At 51.2% G+C, this 27,526-nt stretch overlaps 1 protein-coding gene across 3 annotated transcripts in view; it reads right to left on the bottom strand.

Moving 5' to 3' along the window:
• The window catches only part of TMEM184B (transmembrane protein 184B), a 50,900-nt gene that overhangs the window by 9,094 nt on the left and 14,280 nt on the right, over nucleotides 1-27,526 (bottom strand). For 2 of the 3 annotated variants that reach the window (XM_061124564.1, XM_061124566.1), the window contains exons 2-5: nucleotides 15,165-15,414; nucleotides 13,477-13,642; nucleotides 1,731-1,821; nucleotides 1,166-1,241 (exon numbers count right to left, since the gene is read on the bottom strand). In XM_061124564.1, the coding sequence (XP_060980547.1) occupies nucleotides 1,166-1,241; nucleotides 1,731-1,821; nucleotides 13,477-13,642; nucleotides 15,165-15,356 (525 nt within the window). In that variant the 5' untranslated portion in view covers nucleotides 15,357-15,414. The remainder of the gene's footprint in view (nucleotides 1-1,165; nucleotides 1,242-1,730; nucleotides 1,822-13,476; nucleotides 13,643-15,164; nucleotides 15,415-27,526) is intronic. The other variant, XM_061124565.1, reaches the window with a different exon arrangement.

Below are 27,526 nucleotides of genomic sequence, written 5' to 3'. Positions count from 1 at the left end.
GAGTCACAGCTGGGCCGGCACTAGTAAACAAAGGCTCTGAGAGGCCCCACCCTGAAGCCGGGACAGTGTGAACTCTTTCCCTGCAGGTCCCGAGGGGAGGTTTTGAATTTAGAAATACCCGAGGGAAGGAAGATCTAGAAGAACTGGAGACTGGCTGTCCAAGCAGGGCTTTGTGGGCGGGGCTGTGCACGGGGCGTGGCCCCGCCCAGGAGGGAGCAGAGAGGCCCGCCTCCAGCAGGTCTGGGGATGGGCTGTGGGTTTCATTTCCCAAGACCCGGGTTTCATCTCCCAAGATGACGTTGCACGATGCTGGATGGGCTGACGGGCCCTGTGGAGACGAAGCCAGGGTCCTGACAGCGGGGCACAGTGCCTGAGACCCTCCTGAGCAAGGGATGGCAGGCTCAGAACCAGGGCTGTGTTAAGGGCTTTCCTTCATCAGTTCCTCAAACCATTCCTTGAGGTTAAGTATCATTATGCTCATTTCAGAGAAGAGGAAACCAAGGCTCAGATAGGTTTCATAATTTAGCCAAAGTCACAAAGTCAAGAGGAGAAGCCGGAATTCAAACTCAGACGGTCAGAGACCCAGATCAGGCACTTGAGCACACCACCACTCTGCCTCCTCCCAGGCCACTGGAGACCACTGGGAGGGCGGATCTGGAAACTGGAAGCTGCTGGGCCACCTGCCAAGTGGGAAATTAGGGAAAGAACCAGAGGCTGCGCAGGTCTGTTCCATCATGTTCCTCAATGCAGAAACCCTCCTGGCTCTAGCCACAGCTGATAAATTTTCACACTGAGATTCTAGAATCACCATGCACTTCCTCAGACTCTCACACACACACCGAGACTTGGATGAAGTGAGCAAGCGTCTGGGACCACTTCCTGCTCAGGGGCTGCATCAGACATCCCCGGGGCACCTGCTAATGTTCCTCTGAGGACACCCCGCCAGTGCTCAGGCATCCCTAACAGGTTGGGGAGTGGGTGCCTCGCAGGAAATGGGAACCCCACTGGTGGCCTGGAGCAGGGTCCTCCTGGCCTGACACCCGCCTCTGCCACCCTGTCATCCAGGGGCAGCCTGGTCCCTGCAGCTGCCGCTCCAGGGCACAAACCCAGGCTCCTGGTCCCCGGCCTGCAACTCGTGACCAGGGCAGTTGTAGGGGGTACCCACCTGCTTGCAGAACCGTAGGAACCCGATGGAGTAAGTCTTTCCCCAGAGGCAGCAGGTGCCATACATACAGCTGGACCTGGAAGAGACGAGCGGAGAAGGGCTGGTGAGCAAAGAAAGAGCCGGGACTCAGGAAAGCAGGGCGGGGCAGGCCACCCTCACTCTCCTTCACACCCTGACAAGCCGGGTAGAGCGGGGCAGCGCGGGGATCAGGCTCAGATCCTGGGCAGTCTTTGAGCCTGAGGCCAAGCACTGGGGGAGACACAGCGTAAGCGGCAGGAACCCTTGGGATGACAAATCAACCTGAAAGGCATTGAATGTGAAAACTGCAAGAGGGAAAAAATAGGCAAACAGCAAAGGACAGGAAGAGAGAGAAGGAGAAAGAGACAGGCAGGCCCTCCCCAGAGTCCCAATGAATGACCTTGCTCAGGAGGTGCAAGAGAGGCAGAGTAGGTCAAGGTCACAGGCAGAGATGGTCTGTGTGACCGGCTGATGCTAGGACGGCTCAGAGAACGTCAGGCCCAGCAAACAGGGTGGTGTGGAGGGCTCCGGGGGCCTTCATACTCACTCGATAGGCTTCCCTCTGATCTCTGACATGATGGAACTTTCCCCCCCGAGGTATTCATAGCACAGGCTCAGGAAATTATAGATGACCAAGGCTGTGAAAACAAAGTCCAGAGAAAACCACTCAGATCAACAGAACGGATAAACAGATGGTGGAATTCTAAACAGCAACGAAAGTGAATGAACCACAGTTACAGGCAGAGACTGGAGGTGGGGAGGACTGGAAGTGGGTGGGGGGGACCTCAGGAATGTAAGAACCCACAGTGGATATTCCACTTGTATAATCAAACTCAGGCCCAGCTAAACCATGCTGTTCACAGACGCTGCTCGTCACACCATAAAGAAAGGCAAGAACGTGATTACCAACAAATGCAGGATTGTGAGGGGCGAGTTGGACGGGCAGGCTGGGGGTTTGGAGAGCTGGCAGGGTGCACATCCTGGGTTTTGGTCTTATAATTGTTTACTAGTTTCATGTATTTTTCTGTTTCTGTGTTACGGATCACAGTTTTATGACCAAGCAGCAATTGAACATTTCCCAGAAGGATCTCAGGAGAAATTCTCAGCAAGAATGAGACAGAAAGAACCCTTATGCATTCATCAGCATGTAGCAGCATCTTAGCCTATAGCACGGGAAGCTACAACAAAACGTATGAGAGGTGCCCAAAATACAGTGCAAATGTTTCGGGAAGCTAGGCCAGCGTGTTCTGAATCAGGACACAGCTTGACATCGCCCACAAAGATATAAAATCTGCAACAGCCACCAACGGGGGCACAGCAGAAGTATGCTATGAATGCTATAAATATAGCACTACGTTGTAACTGGTCTCCTAGTCAGAGGACTTCTGAGGGGTCAGCAAATGAAGGCTGCTGCCTGCAGGGTGCTAGAAGTACCAGGACGTGCTGGGAGCCAGGGCACAGAGAGGAGGACGCAAGGAGGAAAGGTGCAGGAAGCAGACCAGGGGCCCGGGGCAGGGGAACAGGACAGGCGTCCGGCAAAGGAGTGAGGCCAAGGGGAGGGTCAAGGCAGGGTCAGGGGATAAGATCGAGGAAGACGCACCACGGGCCCTGCAGCCAGCAGGCCCCTTCTCATCTGACCCGCCGTCTGTGTGCAGCAGAAAGGCCTTCAAGGCTCCCAGAGCAGGCCCCAGGCTCAGTTCAAGGTCTCTCAACAGGTGGCCTGGTTCCTGCCCACCCCTCACACTTCCTTCCCAGCAACACAAGGTGCCCCCTTCCCCTCAGCACGGTCTTATGCCCTTCGTGCTTCTGCCCTCAAGGGTCCCACTGCCTGCGCCCTGCCCTCTGCACTCCTGGAACTGTCAACCCGTCAGACATCACCCTCCCTGAGAAGTCCCTGGCCACCACCACGGGGTCCTGTGCATCCCACATCCATGGAACCTGCTGATTTGCAGATACCAGGCCGTCGTTCCCCCCTGGAGTGTGATCACCGACTGGGATCAGCATGGGCCCAGCCCTCGCCCATAGACTAACGTAGACGCTTGACTGCCTGGAATTGGAGCATAGCAGATCCTGGCCATACATCTGTAGGTAAAAGTTGGCCTTTAGCAACTTGCAAAGGGCTGTTGGTCTAACAGCTAACTAACAGTAGTTAGTTGGTCTAACTACTATGGGTTCATGTCTGGGGCTGGGAAATAGGAGTCCAGGTGGCACCCTGTATAAACAGGACCCACAGCACCGGCTGCCTGTGCTGTGACTATCCCCCTAGAGACACACAGCAGAGGGTTCACAGCGCGGCTCAGCTGGGTACCTCTCTGCAGCTCAGTTTTCTCATCTGTTAAATAGGGACAAAAAGAGCCCCTATCAAGTTAGGAGGTGGTGGGGTTTCTGTGCGTATGCAAGGTCCTCAGAAGAGTGGTTGGCACTCTCAACATCGGCGGTCACAGCTCTTTATCTGTCTGCCTTCCCTGGGGGCCCGCTGTCCCCTGACAAGGCCTAGTGCCCTGCATGTGGCGGGAATCTCCACTGACTGGCCTCCAGATCCCTTTCCACGGACAGGAACTTTGGGCATCTGAAGGCAGGAAGTGAGGAGCATCAAGCCAAATCTGATGTCAGTCTACTAATATGGTTTTATCCAAAACCATATAAGGCCAAGAGGAGTGGATGTGTCTCTTCCAATCGGTCCAGCTATACTGTAGTCAATGGTATTTTTCCAAAGGCAGCCACATCCCCTGACACTGACACTCCTCTGCTGAGAGATGGGGGTTTTCTTCCCTCTTCTAGAATCTGGGTGTACCGGGGAGACCATAGCAGAAGAAAAGCTTTTTGACATCTGATGTTGTGGTTAGAAACACCAATTTATAAATTTTTTAAAAATTTATTTCTTGGCTGTGCTGGGTCTTCATTGCTGTGCACGCTTTTTTCTAGTTGCGGCGAGCATGGGGGGCTATTCTCCAGTTGCGGCGTGTGGGCTTCTCATTGCAGTGGCTTCTCTTGTTGGGGAGCGTGGGCTCTAGGGTGCATGGGCTTCACTTGTTGAAGCACACAGGCTCTAGAGCACAGGCTCAACAGTTGTGGTGTGTGGGCTTAGCTGCTCCAAGGCATGTGCGATCTTCTCAGATCAGGGATCAAACCCACGTCCTCTGCACTGGAAGACAGATCTTTACCACTGAGCCACCAGGGAAGCCCAGAAAAGGCCTCCTTCTTCTGGTTTATCCTCTCTTGAGATGGCTGCCCTTAGACCCGGCCATCATGCCGAGAGGAAGCCCACACTGGTCCATGTGAAGAGTCCACATGAACAGGCTCACGTGGCAGGAACCCAGGCCCCCAGCTGATACCAGCATCAACTGCCAGCAACGTGAGGAAATCAGACATCAGATGATCCATCCCTGAGCCTTCAGGTTCTCCAGCTCAGGCCCAGGTACCACGGAGCAGGGCCAAACTGTCCCCAGCGTGCCCTGTCCAAATTCCTGACCTGCCGTATTCATGGACAAAATAAACGGCTGTTTTACACGAGCCTGATTTTGGGTAGTTACATACACAGCCAAGTGAGTGGAATGCACATAAAACCTCTTCTGGAATCCCCACGTCATGCCATGATCTCTCAGGCCTTCCCTTGCGGATACATTCAGGTCGCTCTGCTAAATCCCAGAGGCAGACCCAGCTGCGACACCACCTTGTCCTTGGCTGGTCCCGTCTTATCGCCATGCTGACATCACACCCCACAATCTCTGTGGATCTGCCTGCTCCTTCGAGTACAAGAGGCAGCATAAAGCGGCCAGCAAGCCATGGACCCTGGAGCCAGACTGCCTGTGTGTTCCACCACTTAGGTTCCACCACTTAGAGGCTGTGTGGCAAATTTCTTTCGTGCTCTGGGCCTCGGTTTCCTCATCTCTAAGCCAGGGCTAACAGCTTCTTCTGGGTGGGGGCTGCAGCGAGGATGGGGCTCAGGGCTGAAAGTGTGATGCCTTATCTACGAGGCTGGGCTTACAGTAAATACTGTACAGTGTTACCCACTGTCTTCTGCAAGCATCTTGCAGGCAGGACCCAAGGCCCACCCCCAACAGCGATCAAAGAGCTTGGCACTTCCACACTCAATCAGCATGGAAGAAACGAATGGATGGACAGAGGTCACAGCTCCAGGTGAGGCTCAGAGAGGAGGACTGTGGGTGCAGCCCTCATTCAGTCCTGCGCTCGAGGTGCTCACTCTTTCATGGGCTGGGAAGCTGCACCTTCCCCAAGGTAATCCGACTTCCGGTCACCAAAGACAAAGTCCAAGGGAGAGGCCACAGGGGCCCAAGGTTCCTCTGCCCCTCCGTTCAGAACCAACAAACTAGGCTATCTTGCAATCCACTTCTGGGAAGAGCTTGGTGCCTGAGCTCACATCCTTTCCTGTGTCGCAACATATGTCAGCCCGCTCCTGAAGTATGTGGTCCAGTTCTCTGTCCATATGCAGCTCTGCATTCAACTGGTGAGATCACCAAACTTCATCCATCTCTCCCAATTCCAGATTTTTGACCTTTGCTCAGTGCTCTGGGGCCAGACAGTCTGCAAAATCCCGATTTGCTGATGGTTTCTGTTAAAAGAATCATTAGTGAGTTGATAATGCATCTTGGAGAAAGGAAACAAGACAGAATCTCCTGGAGATGACTCAACCAGCCCACACCAAGACCCACTGACCATCTGGAAAAATCAATGCCCTTCCTAGGAAATGACAGAGCCATGCAAAATACCACCCCCACACTCCAGCATGTGTGTTTAAAATGGACAGCTCAACACACAGCCAGGGAACAAACCCAGAGATAAGCTGGCCCTGAACGTCAGAAGAGCAAAAAAGATTAACAGTGGGGGTTCTCACCTGACCACGCTTCTGATCACAGCTCCCATTCTGGTTCCCTGGAGAGACCCCAGACACACAAGTGACCAGAGGGGCCCACAAGGAGCATCCAGCATAAGAGAAAGAATGGGCTTTCTCTTTCTCTCACCCTGGACAGTCAGGTACCTGGAACTTCCATCTCCATTCTAGACACCAAATCTTAAATGAACTAGAGACAAATGCACACAATCAGAGGCAAAAGACCAGATTCAACTGCTGAGCAAACAGGGGGCACCCGAACACTCTTTCCCGTTTTTCCAGTGACTGGTGATCATCATGGACAATAACAGACACAACATGCTACAGCCAGGCAGGCAGGGTCCTCGCTCAGCACCTGCCCCCAGATTCTGAGTCACTGCGATGGTCCTAGCTCCTCCTCCCTCGTGGCTTTTCTGCCCTTTACTGTTCCTGCTCACTGCTGCTCCCTGCCACCAGAAAAGCTGACTCCGATTCCTGTCTTCATTGGTTTCTTCTGGTTGCCTGTCTTTATCCTGATGGGTTGAGCTCTTCTGATTCCTGGCTCTCTCAGAGCCGTGACCAGCAAGGGCCACTACCAGCCCCATGAGTCCTGCTGGCAGCACACCGGTCGTTGAGTCTTTGGCGGTCCTCAAGCTGTATTTGGTGATCCTCAAGCTGGTGGTCCTCAACTGCACTCTCCCAACCTGGGAAGAAGTTTCACTTTGGACCAGAATCCGGGAATCCAAGTTCGTCCCAAATTGGAAACTGGGTGAAAAAAGCATCATTCTTTGTTTCTCTCGTACATGTAAAACCTCTTCCCTTAACAAGAGTTCACACTTTTGCAGGGAAGAACCTTGTCCTGTATTCCTTCCCCAAGCTTGGCCACAGAGCAATTCTTGGACCTCAGAGACCCAGACCAGAGTCTGGCCTTTGGCAGTTACTCTCTAGGTAACAATTTGGGCAAATTTTTTAGCCTATGTGAGTTTTTTTTCACATTTGAAACATGGGGATGATAACAGATACTCTACCAGGTAACTGAGATGTGAGAACGAGCTAACAGTAATGAAAACACATGTGCTGAACTGAAGTGCCACACAAACCTTATTAACAAGACAGTGTCCGCATGAAGCAGCTGAGGAAGGGTCTCCCCCATCTGAGCTCCAGCCATCTGCAACTCTCCAACCACTGTGCTCCCCAGGTTGTCTCAGAGTCATCTTTAGGGGCGACCCCCTACCCCAGTCAAACACTAAATGCAGGCAAGGGGGCCAGATCCCACCCCTTCACCGTCTGCCTGCCCTGCACACCCTGGTGGTCCAGCCCCAGCTCTGAGAATTCTGGCCCTCACGAGGTAGTAGACGCTCAGTGGTAGAGAATCTAGCGGCGATATAAAAGATCCAGGTTCGATGCCTGGGTCGGGAAGATCCCCTGGAAAAGGGAATGGCAACCCACTCCAGTGTCCTTGCATGGAGAATCCCATGGACACAGGAGCCTGGTGGACTACAGTCCATGGGGTCACAGAGTCAGACACGACTGAGCAACTTCCATTAGGGGCACTGGGCAAGCATCCATTTCTCCCTCGATAGTGGAATCACGACCTCCAATTCACAGGGTTCACCTCCATCCTCCCCTGAAATGTCCCTGAAGTGAGAAGGAATTGGGGGCAAAGGTACAAACCTTCAAAGGCAAGGACATGGCCCCAGAGGCAGCAGGTGCCATGAGGCAGAGGGATGTCACAAAGGCTCTGGAAGGTGCGGCATGGTCGCTGACCTGGGGACAGGAGGGAGCCACAGAACCCCAGGAACCTGTGTAACCGGGCGCGCCAGGCAGCCCTGAAGGCTGTGGGTGCAGATGCGAACACCGGCCACCAGTCTCCATGTGACGCTCTTGGCTTTTTCCTTTCGAGACAGTTGAGATGGTTCTGCCCTCACAGAACTTGGCCCAGCTAAGGGCAGCGATGCAGAGACTTGCAGAAAATACAGACAGGAAGTCTGAACACGAAGGGAAGATGCCCAGGGCCCTTTCCCAGCTATCGATCAGCCCCTCAGCGTCCTCCTCCTAGAAGGCGACGAGAACATTATTCTCTGAGGGAACAGGCCCAGAATCAAAGAGCCTTCATGTACTGTCTACCCCACCACTGCATGCAAACAGCAGAGGAGCAACCTCCCTGGTGGTCCAGTGGTTAAGACGCCCCACTGCCACTATTGGAGGTGCAGATTCAATCCCTGGTTAGGGAAATAAGATCCCATATGCTGCAGTAAAAAAAAAAAATAATAATAATAAGTAAATAAAAGGCAGAGGAAATGTCCCACGTCCTATCCACGTCCTCCACCCAACTGGGAAGAGGCCCAGCAGTTTTAAGACCCATTCTTCTTTTCCACTGTTTTAGATTTCTTATTTTGGGCTCCAGCGTGTACTTGGTATTTCCTTTACTTATGTGTGTGCTCAGTCATGTCTGACTCTTTGCAACCCTACAGGCTGTAGCCTGACAGGCTCCCCTGTCCCTGGGATTTCCCAAGAAAGAATACTGGGTTGCCATTTCCTCCTCCAGGGGATCTTCCTGACTCAGGGTTTGAACCCGCGTCTCTTGCATCTCCCACACTGGGAGGCAGATTCTATATCACTGTGCCACCTGAAAAGCCCAAGCCCCATTCTCAAATATATTAAAAAAAAAAAAATAGCCAAGATCACCAGACATTTGAGGAAAGCTTCTTACTCAAAGGTCAAAGAGCAAAGTAAGCAAACAAATGGAAGAAACTCAAAAGACAGATATAATGTGGGGAATAGAAGAAAAATGTACTTAGCATCCCCAGAGAGAGAAGAACAAAACCAGGAACAAGGGGAAAAGAGCAGGGAAGAGCGCCTGACATTTTACAACATGATAAAGGAAATAAAACCTTCAACAGAAAGCTCAAAGGTAAAGATTTGAAACATAATCAGAAAAATTCTTGGAAAGCGGAACAAAGAAAGAGATGAAAAATGCCAAGAAACTGTAAAGGAAATTTGAGGCTCAATCCAAAAGTGCAACATCCTACTTAACTTATTCCAGAAAGGGATGGTAAAATGGAAGGGAAGGAATTATCAAAGAAACATTCAGGAAAATTTCCCAGAACCTTAGGATATGAGTAGTGTCCACCCTGAAAAAGCCCACCAGATGCCCTGCACGATGAACACCCCATCTCTCGTGAGATTTCAGAACAACGGGGATAAAGACAAGATCCTAAAAGCTAGGAGAACAAAAAAAAGAGTTACATACAAGCTTTAAGGATCCAGCAGACTTTCCAAAAACAATACTGGAAGCTAAGAGACAGTTAAAAACACACCTTCAAAATTCAGAGGGAGAATGATTTTCAATTCAGAAATCATATCCCCACTGAACACCAACAAACTTAAACATGATAATAAAGATATTTGCAGATAATGTTCAGATTTCAAAAAACAGAACTCTCATGCAAACTGTCTTCTCAGGAAGCCCCTGGAAGATGTGTGCTCACCAAAAAGAGCAGACCTCAAATGCGGAAAAGATGGCACCCAGGGAACAGGCGGTTCAGGACAGGAAAGACGGCAGGATTCCTGGACTGACGGTGAAGGCAAGACCCAGGACAACAGCTGAAAAGTAAGAGGCCTCGAGGACAACCAGTCCAGATGGGGGCAAGGAGGGCAAGGCTCCAGGAGGATCGCCACCTGGAAAACCCGGAACTAGGAGACTGACAGGAGGGCTTCTTTTTTTATTCAACTGAGGTGCTGGGGGGATAAATTAATGATAAGAGACAGAAAACAGCAAGCCAAAGGGGCAGACAAGTAGCAACCAGAGGGAAAACAAAGCGGAACAAGGAAGTGTCGTCTTGGGTCACTGTCAGGCTGAGCCCTGAACAACAGTTACAGATGTTTAATCCACACACTGAACACAGACTAAGGAAAATCAGGATACGATCACATTAAAAAGAGGAAGGAAAGAAAACGTGTGTGTGTGTGTGTGTGTGTGTGTGTGTGTGTGTGTGTGCGCACGCGCCGTAGTTGGAGATAAGATGCCTAACTCAGAGCCTTCCTTGGACTTCCCTGGCAATCCAGTGGTTAAAACTCTGCACTTCCACTGTAGGGGGAATGGGTTCAATCCCTGGTTGGGGAACTAAGTAAGATCCCACATGCTGCATAGCGTGACCAAAAACAAAACCCCAAAACCAAAACAAAAAGCCTTCTGCAGCAGGAAGTCACTATGTAACACTACATAAAACTGAAAAGCTAAGAAATAACAGTAAAAGCCTATTTTTAGGTCACTGGAACAAATGAAACCAGTTTCAAGAGTTGAAAGTGGGATGACTTTGAGAGTGAGGAGGAGTTGGGGCAGTTTTATGTTTCAACCAAGGGCACATATTACTTCAATAAAAGTAAAATCTTAGTTGTTTAAATTTTGTTTAAAAAAAAAAAAAAAGCAAATGTCTCTAAGAGGCCCGACAGAGAGTCTGGCTCTGAGCCGGGCTACACAACAGGTTGGTTCTATCTGAAATAAGAGGCCCCCAGCCCATTCGATTTGTGTGTCCCTTCCTGAGTTTTGGGACATGAGGAGAAAGGGTGGGAGGATGGTTCTTTTTGACTTTTAAGGGACACACCCCATCATCAACTCTGTGGGGGCGGCTCCTGCAGGCAGCTGCAGATAGGAGCACCAAAGCAGGAGGTGCGGAAAAGGCCAGGCCAGGGCCCAGCCCACCAACTCAGACACTGCGAGCTGGTGGACTCGGGGGGCAGCCTGAACTCCACGGCAGCTGCTGCACTGTTTGTAAACTCCTCCGGAGAGGCCAAGCAGATAATAGCGTTGCTAGGAGATGTGCTTCGCAGGGCAGCCGGCTTCCTGTGAGGACCTTCGTGTGGCTGGAAGGATAGGCTGGGCTGGACCTGAACAAAAGGGTTCTGAGATGGAGTAGCCGCCGACCATCTGCTGCTGCCTCTGGGGCCCAGAGTAAGATGGTCTGGGGGCCCCGGGTGGTCCCCACTTCTGCCCTGAGCCCCAATCTTCAGGGCCCTGGAGAGAAGGGAGTCTATACTTGTCTCCCCATCATCACACGGGATAGCCCCACCCCGGGCCCCCAGGAGGGAAGTGGTTTTTGCTTCCAAAGAAACCAGTGGGCAGAGGCTGCTCCTGGGCACCGTGGCGAGGCTGGCAGCTGAACAGAAAAGGGAGCCCCACGGTCCCCATCCTCAGGCTTTACCATTCCCTAGGTGCCCAGTGGTTTCCCCGGGGGATTCCAGCGCTTCCAGGAACATCAGGCTCTAGGGGCCCGGCCCAGCTGCCATGTTCTCACCTGACAGAGCCGGGCAGGGACTCCAGCCCCGGGGATTCAGCGAGGCCCCACGTGGGTGACTGCAAGGCACGTAGCAGGTGTTTAATAAAGTCTTTTCTTGTTTTGGCTGTGCCAAGCCGCACACACGCTCTTATTAGTTCCCCACCCAGGGATCAAACCTGCACCCCCTGCAGTGGAAGCTCAGAGTCTTCCCTTATCCGTTCCAAACATACAGAGGCGCGAGCACCTCTCACCTGCTGGCTCTGTTGCCCGTGCTCTCTGCCCGTGTCTGCTCTCGTGGAGCTGACAGTCCGTGAGGGAGACGGAGCAAATCAGGCTCACACGCTACCCATGCTTAACTGCAAACAGGGGCTGGGAGCTGGAGCCACGGGCAGGCCTTTCTGAGGAGATGCTGGAGTCAAGATGAAAGAGCTCTGCAGACACTGGGAAAACGGATGTGGTGGGCTGGGTGGGAAAGGAGGCCAGCATGGCTGCAGGGCGAGGGGGGCCCACCGGGTGCCTGCATTATCTCCTCAAGTTCAAAGGCCACTTCCTGTGCCCTGCGAGTCTTCAGGGATACACATGTTCAAAGTGAGATGAGAGGAGAGACTCTAGCTTCTTTGGGGCCAAGCACGCTGCACTCCAATATCCAGGGCCAGGACAAAGCGCCGCCCCCTCCTTCTCCGGGGTCTGGGAAGCAGATAATCAGTTGTGGTCAGAGCCTCAGTATAAGGAAAACCATGTTTGGTCATTCTACCCGAAACCATCAGCGCAGGTACAGGGAGGAGACAGGAAAGCATAGAACTGTTGAGGAGCGTGGGTGTCAGAGCAGGGATCTTGAGTTCAAGGGTCCTCCTTCTGGCGGACCTCTTCTGGTGGAGAAGAACAGGTCCTCTCCCTGCTGGCCTGCCTGGGGACAGGCCGAAGCATCGCTGGACTGAGACCTGTCCTGGGGTCTCTGGCCTCCCCTTCCTTCACCCACTCAGCACCTGGAGATTTTCTAAACTGCAATTTCCAGTCATGTCATATTCCTGTGTATCACCAGTAAAACAAAACTTCCGTTTCCTTCTATGCCCCCAAGGCTGTGTACGTCCCCATCCCTGCCTCCCAGGCCCATCGCCTCTAGCCACTGGCCTCTCCTCTGGCCGTGGCTGCCCCCCGCAACAGCTCCCAGCACCCCCAAACCAGCACGCTGAGATTCCTCTCTGCCCAGAATGAATGCTCATCCATGCCACTGCCTGGCAGATGCCAACTCATCTCTAAGACCCTGATCCCTGCCCCACCCCACCCCCATCCTCAGGCAGGGCCACTGGGAGAGAGCATCCCTGTCTCCTTGTGCTGTTTAGGCCACACAGATTCCCGCATGGCAGGCAGGGTGAGGGTTGTCTTGCCCGGAGCCCAGCACGGGGCCTGGCCAGGTGCTTGGAGCTCAGCACAGGAGCAAGTGATGTGTCCACACCACACATGAGACAAGCCCCTTATCCACCTGTATCTAGTGGTACAGGGGTGCGTGAAGCCCACAGGTTGTGTGTGGTGGTGCCCAGGCAGCCTTGAAGACCCAGGGCCATGAGGTCACCCCCAAGATTATGCAAATCAGTCAGGGATGAGCTGGGATCCACAGCGATGACACGCTCCCTGGGGACCAGGATGTGTGCATGGCTGGGTTTGGGAACCAGGTGAATGATGCAGGAGTCGATTAACATGCATGTACTGTCCCTCCACCTCCAGGACTTTCTAAACACCTGCCCCTGGGGCGTGGAGCTAAAACACAGGTGAACAGGCAGTGGCCCACCCTGCCCTGTCCCTTAACTAACTTATGGTGTAGAGGGTGGGACAGACGGGACCCTCCCTTCCACAGAAGAGAAGCCCTTTCTATCTACCCATAAGCCACTTATTTGCTGCCCCCACCCTCACCAGAGATGCCAGCACTGAGAAAGGAGCCCTGATCCCGGGTGTCTGCAGAGGAGTTTGGGGGCCACGTCACGAAGCATCTCAGCAGGTGACACCTGGTTACATGTGTGCTGGTATCTGGGTGGAAAACCCTGAAGGGGGTCAAGAAGGGACGGGTGGCCCCTCCAGGAGGAAGCCGGGAAGAGGGTCTTCTAGCTCCCAGACAAAGTGGGGGTGCACAGCTCCCAGCCACCCCCCCCCCACAACCCTCTGGCTGCCGCCCGAGCCGTCCTCACCCTCGTAGCAGTCACGCACGGTGCCGAAGTACACGTAGTACTGGTCGTTGGTGAAGAAAAGGAGGCTGAGCCAGGAGTCGAAGGCGTAGATGGGCACAATGAAGAGGATGCGGACAATGTAGCGCTGCTCGTTGGGGCAGCTGTAGCAGCGCAGGTGCATGTAGATCTGGGGGCGGAGGGGGCCGGTCAGCCAGGGCCCCAGAGACCATGGCCCGCCGGCTCCACGGAAGGAGGAGCCCACCTGGGTCCGGCTCTGCCCTCAACTAGCACGGGGACCACCACGTTAACTCAGCCCTGAGCCTCTGCGTCCTCCTCTCTCCACTGTGACGACACACACTTCCCAGGTGAGGCTGTTGTAAGCATCCCACCAAGGGTGCGTGAAGCCCACAGGCTGCATGCGGTGGTGCCCAGGCTGCCTCGCAGGCCCAGGGCCATGAGGTCACCCCCAAGATTATGCAAATCAGTCAGGGATGAGCTGGGGTCCACAGCGATGACACGCTCCCTGGGGACCAGGATGTGTGCATAGCTGGGTTTGGGAACCAGGTGCCTGATGCAGGAGTAGATTAACATGCATGTACTGTCCCTCCACTTCCAAGACTTTCTAAACACCTGCCCCTGGACCGGTGAGCTAAAACACAGGTGAACAGGCAGTGGCCCACCCTGCCCTGTCCCTTAACTAACTTATGGTGCAGAGGGCGGGACAGACAGGACCCTCCCTTCCACAGAAGGCGGAAGTCCTTTCTGGCTGAGTGGCTGCAGCAACAGCCTCATTCTGGGTCTCACTTTCCCATCTGTTGAACAGGGGCAGCACTGCCTGCCTCGCTGGCAAGTTGGGAGAATGCAATGCAGTTTTTAGAAAGCAGGGGAAAAAATAAAAGCTGCACACAAATGCCAAGAACGGCTCTAACCACGATGCAACAGTCCCAGCAGCCAAAGTCTCCCTCGTCCCAGCTCCCATGACTTCATGCTTGGCCCAGCCAAGCCCTGTGCTTGGGAGAAGGAAGAAGACGAAGCATTTCCCATCTGCTGTGAGCCAGCCGCCTGGGAAGCAGTTGGGTTCTAGGAGGGATGGGGAACCCTGGGACCGGAACGGGTTCAGCCTCCCTCTTCATGGAGCAGCCTTCAAACCTTCTTCTTTGGGCAGCCAAGGAACATCCCAGCCCACGGCAGCCTCACCTGGGAAGGCGAGCCCAGGGGGATGGGAAACGACTTCTGTCCCAGCTCTGCCACCAACTTGTATGTGACTAGGCTAGTGTCTCCTCCCTCCTTCCTCTCTGGGTCTCTATTTTCTCATCTGCACAGGGGACACTGCCACCCTGTACACAGTTCCCAGGGTCCCCTATAGCTTGGGCTGGACACATGACCAGTTCTGGCCCACGGAAGGTGGACCATTTCTGGTTGAGAAAGTTAAATATTCAGAGTACTTTGTACACACACCCTTCCCTGCAGTTGTCAGACAGATGGTGTCTTGCAACTGTAAGATGCTGGAGCCACAGAATGGAAACTGACCAGCACTGGGCTGGCTGAGCAAGAACCCGACTCCCCCGGGGAAGCCCCTGAGATTCAGGGCTTATTTATTACTGCAGTGTAGCCTGGCCTGGCCTAACTAATACTATGTTGGATGAGAAACCTCTCGGGACCACCTCCCCCGGAGCACTGGGGCTTGCTGGCTCGCCTGGCCTGGGTACCTGGTGGCAGGTGATGAGCAGGGCTGTCCAAACGAAGAAGCCAGAGATGGCCTGAGCAGCAGTTGTCATCAGGAACACGGGCTGCTCCATGGCCGTGGGGCTACCCTCAGGGATCACGGAGATGCTGGGCGAGGCTGCTGCCGTGGTGGGTGACGCTGGATCCGGGGCCAGCGCGGCCCCCCTCACGGTCATGGTGCCCGGCAGCAGGGGGCTTCCTGAGAGAAAGCCTCAGAGTTAATGACGAGCTGGCCTAGAAAGAGGGAACCACAGTGTTAGCCTCCTTTCAGTGTCAGCAGCGGCACTGGAAAGAACATTCTAGGCTTTACATCTCCTTCAAAATGTGACCAGACCCCGACCATGCCTCACTCCAGCCCCTGGATTAATGGAACAGGCTCCTGACCAATCTCTCTGCTTCTTCCTTGGCCCCACCATCCACACAGAGCAGCAAGTGAACCTTCTAAGACATCGGTCAGATTGAGCCCTCCCTCTGCTCAAAACCCTCCAATGGCTCCTGTCTCCATCAGACTACAAGCTGTTGTCCTTACAGAGGCCCACAGACTGCCTGATGGGCCCTCTACACACTCTGATCTCAAGTCCATTCCCATCATAATCCTCCATTCCAGTCACACGAGCCTCCTGTGGCTCCAACAAGCCACGCCTGCTCCTGCCACAGGGCCTTTGCACAGCCTCTGCCCCGCCACACAGCACCTCCCACACACCCTTTAGGTCTCTGCCCTGACCACCCATTCAAATATGACCACCCTCACCCAAGGCACTCTGACCTCTTTATTTCTCTCCAGAGCACTCATCACCACCTGACTCCAGCTGACAAATCATACATCACTCACGTGTTCATTAACTGTCTGTCTCCCGCACCAGATACTAGCTCCCTGACGGCAGGGGCCCTGTTCTGCTCAGGACTGGATCTCCAGCCCTTGGTCAGTGCGGGCACAGGACAGAGCGGGTGTTCAGTGATTGTGTGGTCTCCAACCATCTTTACACCTCTGTTACAGTCTAGCAGGGTCACTTTAGCGCTGAGGCACCCCCTCTGATATTTCTCCCCAGTTCTCCTAACGGCTGACACTTGGTCCTCACCATCCTGCTGTGTCGTGCTGGACATTTTATGGCCCTTCCCCACCTCCAAACTGCTCACCTTTTAATTTAGCTCACGGACCGCTCTTCCTAAAAGCCTGCCCTGTTCACTTTGCCCATTTAGGTACTTCCATGCATGTCACCCGCCTCTGTTGTCCTACATGACACGTGCCGCTGTCATTTGCTTGCATTTATCCTCCTAAGTCTGCCCACTCTTCAAGGCAAGACCACTTTTCTATCTTGGAATTCCCTGCAGCAAGCTTAGCACCAAGACCACTTATAATGTTTATTTTATCATCCATCGATTTCCACTCCTCATTTCAAAAGGAATTTGAGGTATGTCAGAGAGAAGCAAAGAATAGGGTTGAGGCAGCTGACATAAAGGAAGATTCTGGGTGGGGAAAGTAAAGATGGGAGTGGGCGGGACACAGGATGGCACTCCAGCATCCCGGGCAGTTACCCCACGTGGACTGTGATGTCGGTCCCACACCTCCTGGTAGCAACTTCAGTATCTGGGGTAACAAATTAATAGTTTCACATTGGAAGGAAACCATATATTACAGAAGAACTGTTGTTATGGTTCTCCTGGCAAGTTTACAAACAAGGGCCAATGGCAGGCTGGGGGCTGGCATCAGTCTCAAACAGTGAAGCCATTCCATCAGAAGCACCTGGAAAGCTCTAGCAGGACCAGTCACTCCCCGCCACAGACTTGCCAAGACCCATGGCCCTGACGGAAGTCCTTTTCAGTGTTGCCACCTGTTGACAGGTTGGACAATGCCATCCTGGGGTCACGGAGCATCCATGCAGCAAAGGCCCCAGACTAACCTGCAATGGACCAGGTGACCGTCCAACCACTGATGCAAACAGATGCGAAGGCGAGACAAGAAAGAGCCCTGGCTGAGGCTCAAGCCTCAGCTCCACCACGACCAGCTGTGTGTCTGCACAGGCTCAGTGGACCCCAGAGGGTCTGCCTGACCCAGAAAATGGCCAACCCCCCACACCCAACCATCCCAGCCTGAACCCTGCAGTCAGCCCAGATGACCTCTCCCAGTGCCCTCCCTGTCTGAGCTACAAGATACCGACACCAACAGGAGGTTTCCTGGGGTATTCCCGAGATGCATCCTGACCCCAAGATGAAGAAGAGGATTTTTTTTTAAAATTTTTTTTTATTAGTTGGAGGCTAATTACTTCACAACATTTCAGTGGGTTTTGTCATACACTGATATGAATCAGCCATAGAGTTACACGGATTCCCCATCCCGATCCCCCCTCCCACCTCCCTCTCCACCCGATTCCTCTGGGTCTTCCCAGTGCACCAGGCCCGAGCACTTGTCTCATGCATCCCACCTGGGCTGGTGATCTGTTTCACCATAGATAATATACATGCAAGAAGAGGATTTTTCCCACACCTCCCCACCCCTCTGCCCCCATCTGAGTCATGTCTGCTCTTAGCTATATGTTTTTACCCTGGAAGAGCCCCCTGTGTTTCTATTTTCCTGTAAAAATAAACTATCTCTAACGCGCCGACGGAGAGAAGAATCTCGATTAAAAACTCAAAACTGGAGAAGGCATCTATATAAAGAAACTCAAAACTGGAGAAGGTGTCTATATAAAGACTGGTGGCGCTTTGAAAAAGAGACACAGTGACAAGTCTAAGAATAGCTCCTGTAAGTATGGTTGCAACATTGAAAACCAGTGCCAGAAATATTTCCTAAAAGAGAAGATTTGGGTTGTAAATCATCATCTTTGTCTGTCATCCCAAATTAAATGAATAAACACAAGGAAATGGGGAGGGGTGGGCTTCAGGAAGTACAGACATGCTTCCATCTTCTCCTTCTGAGCAAGGACTGGGTGTGTCAAAGGCTGTTTTGTCCTTGACTAACAGCAGCGCTGATGAGACTGTGTACGGACTTCCCGAGACGGGGTAACCGCTGAGCTCTGGCCCCGCCAAGGGGTGACCCACTAGGGCATCTATTCAGTGCGGCTGGTTTCCTGCTGGGCTTTACTTCCTCTCCCTCGAGTGCTCTCCTTATGTCGGTCATCTGGTTCCCAAGAAGTCCACTCAGAAGGTGGGTGACTTGCCCCCAAATCAGACCCAGGACTTCAACCCGGGTCCTAGAACATGTTCCAGGTGCATACTGTCTACCAATGGGGGCCATGGATGAGCTGCCCCCGCTGGGCTCCAGAGCCCCCTTCCAGGACAGGGGTCATGGCTGTCTCACCATGGCCCTGACTCCTAGCAGGAAGGGGAGGGAGGTACTTCCCAGGAGGGGAAGCCGCGGCCTCGGCGGGCGCTCCTACGGCCTGACCCACACCAGCCACGTTTCTGACCATGTCTCGTGCTGGGGCCCCGTGATTTACAGACCATTGACCTCATTCTCAGGCGGCCCTCGCTATTTACAAACCATTTCCCCCCACATGATCTCATGCCTTTTTAAACAGCCACTCTGAAGTAAGTAGGACTGTCTGCATCCTAGAGATGAGGAGAACAAAGTGAAACTGGGTGTTTACAGCTTCCAGCAAATGACTCAAGGGCTTTCACAATAACCCCCAAAATACTTCTGGGGGTTCCACCAAATGACTCGAGAACTTTCACAATAACCCCCAAAATACTTCTGGGGGTACCACCAAATAACTCTAGGATTTTCATAATAACCTCCCAAATACTTCAGGCAGTGTTCTGACTTATAGGCGCAGGGTCCCCGGCACCCAGAGAGGCAGGTGAAGGCGGCTCTCAAGGGCTTGCCCTGTTTCCTGGACCCTGGGCAGCTTATGGCACTAAACCCCGCAAACTTCACAGAGTGTGGGCACTGGCGGCAGGGGGTGGGCACTGGCTCCCATCCTTTCACACTCGGGACAGGCACCTTCCTGGAAAGAAGCTCTGCCTGCCTGGGTCGCGAGAGCGAGCAGGACGCTGGCCTGGTAACACCTCAGACCTGGGAGAAGTAGAGGGTTTTGCTCCCCAGGGGAAAGGACCTCCATAGCTGCCTTTTTTCCACGCAACCCACACACACCAGAGGGGGCGGACTCACAGATGGAGCTCAGAACCTCAGCTCTAGCAGGTCCCCTGTATGTTCTTAATCGACTGAAGTTAAACTGCCAGGATCGTGGTAGAGGGCCTGAGGGGAGACACTGGAGTCATCTTTCAGGCAAACACTACCTGAGGCCTCTGGACACTGTGCTAGGCATGGAAGACCAGGTTTAGGGATTCACGGCTTCTCTACACGCCTGCTCTACGTGACTGGGGAACCTGGAGGCCTCACCCCTACCACATTGCACAAGGGAATGCCCACTACCCAGGGAGTCCCGAGGAAGCACCAACCGCCTTGGCCAAGGCTGGGGAGAGGGCTCAGGGAAGGCTTCAAAGTGGCAGCGGCTTTGGGCAGAGCTCCAAGGAGCATACCCAAGCTCCAGCTGTGAGGTCACCAAGCCGAGTTCCTACTGGACTCCACCACCTGCAAGCTTGACTTCATGTCTCAGAGCTTCAGTTGCTTCATCTATAATATTTGAAGGTAACGACATCATTGTCAGGGGAGTTTCCACTTTACACAAGTCCCATTAGTAAATGAAGACAGAATGCAACCAAAAAATGACCATTTTGCAACTCCTAATACAAACAATGGACATAGATATGGATCATCAGTGGATGATAAAACCACTGGGTGAGGCTGCTAGGGAATCTGATAAGGGATGAAACAGGCCACAGTCACGGTCAGCATCACTGAAGAGGGGCATGGGGTACACAGAACACACACGACATCATCTAGGAAGGACCCTCATCCCAAAAGTGAGCTGGAATCAAAGCAAGTCCCTAGAACCAACCACCAGTATCCAGGAAATACAGAGGGTAGCACAACAGATGAAATGATACCATGAGGAAGCAGCAGCAAAGCCAGACCATGGGACCGTTCTATAGGACAAAGGACCTGGTTTCTCCCAGGAATCAAAGGTTTATAAACAAAGGTGGCTGAGGGGCAGTAATAGAACAGGAGGCCAAGGAGACATTACAACTAAATGCAACGGGTGGACCTGGTTGAGTCTCCATGCTAGCTGCTGCTGCTGCTGCTACGTCACTTCAGCTGTGTCCGACTCTGTGCGACCCCAGAGACGGCAGCCCACCAAGCTCCCCCGTCCCTGGGATTCTCCAGGCAAGAATACTGGAGTGGGTTGCCATTTCCTCCTCCAATGCATGAAAGTGAAAAGTGAAAGTGAAGTCGCTCAGTCGTATCCGACTCTTAGTGACCCCATTGGAGTATAATTGGTTATACTCCAATATAAAACAAGAAGTTAAAAGAAAATAAAAAATAAATTAAAAATAGAAGAAGACACCTTTGAAATAGATAGCACATGAGAATTCCTGCCAATTTTGTTAGGTACATGTGCTAAGTTGCTTCAGTCATGTCCAACTCTTTGTGACCCCATGGACTGTAGCCCACCAGGCTCCTCTGTCCATGGGATTCTCCAGGCAAGAATACTGGTGTGGGTTGCCATTTCCTCCTCCAGGGGATCTTCCCAACCCAGGGATCGAACCCGCATCTTCTGTATTGGCAGGTGGGTTCTTCACTGATGAGCCACTTGGGAAGCCCACATTAGGTGCATGGTAGGTATGCAAAAATAAATGTGTTTATCAATGGAGGAAGAATAATCATTTCAATAAATAGTGCTAGCTAGAACAACTGGATATCCAGAGACCAACAAAAAAAAGAACCTTAACCTAACTGTGGTGTTGGAGAAGACTCTTGAGAGTCCCTTGGACTGCAAGGAGATCCAACCAGTCCATCCTAAAGGAGATCAGTCCTGGGTGTTCATTGGAAGGACTGATGCTGAAGGTGAAGCTCCAATACTTTGGCCACCTGATATGAAGACCTGACTCACTGGAAAAGACCCTGATGCTGGGAAAGATTGAAGGCAGGAGGAGAAGGGGACGACGGAGGATGAGATGGCTGGATGGCATCACCAACTCAATGGACATGGGTTTGGGTGGACTCTGGGAGTTGGTGATGGACAGGGAGGCCTGGCGTGCTGCGGTTCATGGGGTCACAAAGAGTCGGACATAACTGGTGACTGAACTGACTAACTGAACTGAACCTAAAGCCTACACCATACACAAAAATTAATTCAAAATGGATCATGGATTTAAATGTAAAATATAAAAAAATTAAAACAAATAATAAACAAATAAATGCAAAATATAGGGACTTCCCTGGTGTCTCAGTGGATAGGTATCTGCCTGCCAATGCAGGGGGCATGGGTTCAATCCCTTATCCAGGAAGATCCCATATGCCACAGAGCAACTAAGCCCACACACCACAACTAGCCTTACTCTAGGGACCGAGAGTTGCAACTACTGAAGCGCGTGCACCCTAGAGCTTGTGCTCCACAACAGAAAAACCGCCACAAGGAGAAGCCCGGGCACCTCAACAAATAGTAGCCCCCACTCACTGTGACTAGAGAAAGCCCGTGTTAGGAGCAACAAAAATTCAGCAAAGTCAAAAATAAAACAATAGATCATTTTTTAAAATGCAAAATATAAGACTACAAACCTTTTAGAAGACATAGGAGAAAATCTTTGAAACACAGAACTAGGTGCAGCGTTCTTAGACTTACCACCAAACGCATGACCCTCTAAAAGGAAAAACTGAGTGGACGTCACCAAAAGTAAAAACTTTCATGCTGTGATTATGTGAACAGCATGAAAAGACAAGCCACAGAGCAGAAGGAAATATCTTTGAGCCACATATCCAACAAATACCAGCATCTGGAATATAAAATATAAAATATAGCATATAAAATGCTCAAAGCTAAACAGTAAAAACAAACAAACAAACAAACAAACAATTCAGTCAGAAAATTAGCAAAAGATACAAACAGACATTTCACACAAGAAGTTGCATGGTCAACATGTAAACGGCTATTCAATATTAGCAATTAGGAAAATGCAAACTAAAACCACAATGAAGTATCACTACCCACATACAAATATGAAATAGTGACATCAAACATAGGTGAGGATGCAGAGAAACTGGCTCACACATATGTTCCTGGTGGCAGTATGAGATGGTAGAGCCGCTCTGGAAGAGAGTCTGGAAGTTTCTTATAAAACTAATAGGCACTTACCATACAACTCAGTAATCATTCTTAGACATTTATCCTAGGGAAATGAAAATGTACATTCACACAAAAACCTATACATGAAATGTTCACAGCAGCTGCGTTTGTAACTGTCACGGAAACATGGAAACAATCCAAATGTCCTTCTACAGGTGAAAGTTTAAGCTTTTGGTACATCCAGACCATGGAACACTACTCAGCAACAAAAAGGAACAAACTATTGATACAGGCAGCAGTCTAAATGGATCTCCAGGTATTGTTTAGTGAAAACTGTCAGTCTTAAAATATCACATACTGCCTGGTTCCGTTTATATAACATACTCAAGACAACAAATCTATAAAGATGGAGAACAGATCAGTGGCTGGCCGAGGCAGCAAGGAAAGTGGGTGCACAAATACACAGAGGGAAACACAGGAGTTCCCTCCAGACGGAGACATACTTTGTATCCTGAAGTGGTGGTGGCTACATGAGACTACAGGAGACAAAACTGCAAAACAGGACCCACACAAGCAAACAGGGAAAACTGCGCAAGGTCTGTCTTCTATTGCCTAGTTGGGCTTCCCTGGTAGCTCGGAGTCCGCCTGCAGTGCAGGAGATGTGGGTTTGATCCCTGGGTTGGGAAGATCTCCCGGAGAAGGAAATGGCAACCCACTCCAGTATTCTTGCCTCGGAAATCCCATGGACAGAGGAGCCTGGTGGGCTACAGTCCATGGACTGTAGAGTCAGACACGATTTAGAGCCTAAACAACAACTGTTGTCTAGTTAGCAGTACCATAGGGACTTCCCTCGTGGTCCAGTGGCTAAGACTCCATGCTCCCAAGGCAGGGGCCCCAGGTTCAATCTCTGGTCAGGGCACTAGGTCCCACATGAAGCAACTAAGAGTTTTCATGGCTCAACTAAGGGTCTCACATGCCGCAACTAAGACCCGGCACAGCCAAATAAATAAATATTTTCAAAAAACTGTACTAATGTCCACATCCTGGTTTTGATATTGGCCTACAGCAATTTTGAGTTGTTAGCCTTGGGGGAGGAAAGGTACATGGGATTTTATGTACTACTTTTGCAACTTCCTATGAGAAATGGCAACCCACTCCAGTATTCTTGCCTGGAAAATCCCATGGATAGAGGAGCCTGGTAGGCTACAGTCCACGGGATCGCAAAGAGTTGGACACGACTGAGCGACTTCACTTCTTCACTTACTACATAAGCCTATAATTGTTTCAAAATTTAAAAGGTTTCAAAAGGTCCTTATCAAGTAGAGATGCATACTGAACTACTTAAGGGTGAAAAAGAACATGACAGCTGGGATTTTGCTCTTTGAAAATGGGGAGAGAGACAGATGCCAACAAGACCGCCAGATGTCACTAACTGTTGCCACTGAGTGACCGGCAGGTAGAAACATAGTCTACTAGGCACTCTACTTCCCCATTTTAGACACTTTTCATAATAAAGTTTTCGACCATAGAACAGGAGAATTTCCCACCAGATTTGTAATGAGATGGATACTGACTTAGGAAATCATCTCTATCAGAGACTTACCAGTTATCTCATAGAAACACAATCAAAATGATCTGTCAAACCTAATCACTGACCTCAACACATCTTTCTTTAACCAAAAAAAAAAGTTCTACTTGCCCATTTTCCCCTGTGACCATTGGCTGTCAGAGATGTGCGTCCCAAGCATGTTTCAAAAACATCTTTTGGTGCTATTTTAGTGGCTAAGTCAAGTCCGACTCTTGTGACCCCATGGACTGTAGCTTGCCTGGCTCCTCTGTCCATGAGATTTCCCAGGCAAGAATACTGGAGTGAATTGCCATTTCCTTCTCCTGGGGATCTTCTTGACCCAGGGATCAAACCCACATCTCCTGCATTAGCAGGCGGGTTCTTTACCCTTGAGTCACCAGGGAAGCCTAACAACATCTCTAAGCATGTTTAACATGTCCCTCACAGGAAAGGCTTGTTATCACAGTCAGTGAGAAAGAAACTGCTCTTTGGTGTTTGTTTTTTTTTTTTTTATTTTTTTTTAGGAACTGCTCTTTGAAAGAAACCTCAGTTAGTGCAGAGGTTTCCAGAAAACTATATATAAAAACACTTCTCCTGTTACAAGAGTATGTCACCCAAAACAATATGCTGAAACTTAAAAAAAAAAAAAAAAAAGCTCATATCTGAGCTCCTAAAAGCCTACGTAACAGAATTTTCTAATCTGTTTAAAAATTTCCAAAGCATCTGAGTGGGTTTTGGACTCATGCGTTAAGAACTTTAAAACACCTTCCATTTAGTTTACAGGAACATCTGATTGGCCTCAGGGAGGATGGAAATGTACTAGCCAAATTTCAACAAATCCTCTGCATACGCGTGCATGGATGGAAAAATGAGTAACCCGATTTAGAAAACAAGCCAGTGATGCGTTTCCTCTGTGTGCAGCTACGTGTCCCAGGCAGGGATCTTTTTCAGGGAGGGCAGCCATTAAAATGAAGTAGCTAAACAAACTGCTCTCTCCCACAGCATCAGAGCACAGTTTCCAAAAATAAGTACATGAAGCCAGAAGGTTTTTGAACTACCAACAGTTTTTAATTTTTAAAAATCATTACATCTTTAACTCATCTTCTGAATTCCAGTTTTAGTGTAGGTTTGATGATACATGTATTGTAACAGTGTATCTTTACAGTTTTTGTGTAAACACTGGCTACCCCAGTGGCTCAGCAGTAAAGAATCTGCCTGCCAACGCAGGAGATGCAGGAGACCTGGGTTCAATTCCTGGGTTGGGAAGATCCCCTGCAAGAGGAAATGGCACTCAACTGAGTGACTAAGCTTGCAATGTGTGTGTGTGTGTGTGTGTGTGTGTGATTTGTTCAGTCGTGTGTGTGTGTGTGTGTGATTTGTTCAGTCGTGTGTGTGTGATTTGTTCAGTCGTGTGTGTGTGTGTGTGTGTGTTATTTGTTCAGTCGTGTCCGGCTCTTTGCGACCCCACCAGGCTCCTCTGTCCATGGAATTCTCCAGGCAAGAATACTGGAGTGGGTTGCCATTTCCTTCTCCAAAGTTCACAATGTAACAATAAGAAAATAAAAGTATATGATACCGACAACACTATCCATATAATGGAGGCACATGCCCCCAAAGTTCTTTTACTGATGGGGACGTGTGAATAAAGAAAGTCTGGAGTGATGCTGGAAGCAGTGGGAAAAGTCAGTCAGTGACTGACATGGCTCCTAACTTTCTCTGCAATCTCTCTGCCTCTGTCCTCCCGCCTCCCTCAGTCCCAGGCTGAAGCAGAATGAAAGCACCATCAAGGCCTGGTCCTGCCTCTTCCAGCGGCCCAGCTACCAGCGAGGTGGCTCCAAATGTGGGCCTTATTCGCCTGCCCCCGCTGCACTTGGTCGGAGGCTCTGAGTCAGGGAAGCCGAGCTGGAATCTCGGTGCTGCCACCCAGCAGTGACTGGGCAGGTGACCGAACTGGTTTTCTGGGTGCACCATGCTGTAAGCAGGACCCGTGGGCCAAAGGAGTCTACCAACTCAGAGTTGCTCAGATTTAAGGAAGGATTGTGGTGCTGTACAGGCCTCCCTAGTGGCTCAGATGGTAAAGCGTCTGCCCGCAATGCGGGAGACCCAGGTTTGATCCCTGGGTCAGAAAGATCCCCTGGAGAAGGAAACGGCAACCCACTGCAGTACTCTTGCTTGGAAAATTCCATGGACAGAGGAGCCTGGTGGGCTATAGTCCATGGGGTCACAGAGTCAGACTTCACTTTCTTTTTCTTTCTATGGGTTTCCTAGGTGGCACTAATAGTAAACAACCCACCTGCCAGTACAGGAGACAGAAGAGACTCGGGTTCAATCCCTGGGTTGGGAATATCACCTGGAGGAGGAACGGGCAGTCCACTCAAGTATTCTTGCCTGGAGAATCCCATGGACAGAGGAGCCTCGTGGGCTACAGTCTGCCGCTAAGTCGCTTCTGTCGTGTCTGACCCTGTGCGACCCCATAGACAGCAGCCCACTGGAGTGGGTTGCCATTTCCTTCTCCAATACATGAAAGTGAAACGTGAAAGTGAAGTCGCTCCAGTCGTGTCCGACTCTTCGCGACCCTCTGGACACAAGTGGAGTGACTTTAGCACACATGCATGGTGGTAACACCCCTAGAAGGGTCTGGGTGGCACCCCCAAATCAAACACATAGTATTTCCACAGAGAAAGGTGAGATATTTTTAAAGACCATAATTAGTCTTGTATCAATTCAGGTCAGATTTTTGCCACAAAATTAGTTTGCTGCAAACTTAGGAAGAACCTTTGGGATTTCAAGCGTTCTGGATTCCAGAAAGGAGGAGAAGGGGCACGGGCCTGGACCATCCTCCAACACTTTGGGGAGGTGATGCTCCAGGAAGCAGGAATCAAGTGCAGTTTATTTTTTCACTTATCTTCAAACATGCCCACATCCCTCCTCCTGATCTGAAACTCTGTGAGAACACGTTAGGCTTTGACGGTGGGATGCAGAGGTCCAGAGCCCTTGGCAGCCAGGCCCCAGCCTCCCTCCCTGCCTCCTCTGTGAGTGCTGGCAATACAGGGTCCCTCCACATGTGGCCTGGCCCCTGTCCCAACACACCGTCCTCTCAGCCCTGGTCCTCGTGGCAAGTGACCACCTTCACTCACGCGCCATCCTCAGCATCACAGCCTCCGTGAGGGCTGGCCCACTCCCTCCCAGCTGTCTCCATGAGGTTTGTTCTGACAGTGTTCCCGTCTCCCTACACCTGAGTCATCGATCTCTCGGCCTGGCATAGCACCAGATACACAGCAGGGACCTGGAAGAGAAGGATCAATCAGATGACTGATGAATGCCAGGCATTAAGCCACGTAATGCAGGCTGCTGGCTTTCCGTCACTTGGTCCCTTCCTCGTCATCCACAGTTCTGCTGAAGGACCTCGATGTTTGGCTGGAGGAAAGGATAGGCCAGGGCAAAGGATGGAGGCTGAGTCACGCTGTCTCACACACGTCTTTCAATGTGGAGAGGCCACGCCACTGAGGGCAAAGGGATTTGTCCCAAGTGCTCCATCAGAACTTAGTCCACCTGGTGTGAGCAACAGGAAGGTGAGAACCTGCCAAGATAGGGATGTCTGAACCAACTGGCACAAGATAGCAACATGTTCTGGCTGCTTCCAGAAGAAGGAAGC

The sequence above is a fragment of the Dama dama genome, chromosome 22 (genome assembly GCF_033118175.1).
Source record: "Dama dama isolate Ldn47 chromosome 22, ASM3311817v1, whole genome shotgun sequence".
Lineage (NCBI taxonomy): Eukaryota > Metazoa > Chordata > Mammalia > Artiodactyla > Cervidae > Dama > Dama dama.
Note: the sequence above shows the minus strand (reverse complement) of the source record. Positions and strands in the feature narration are given on the sequence as shown.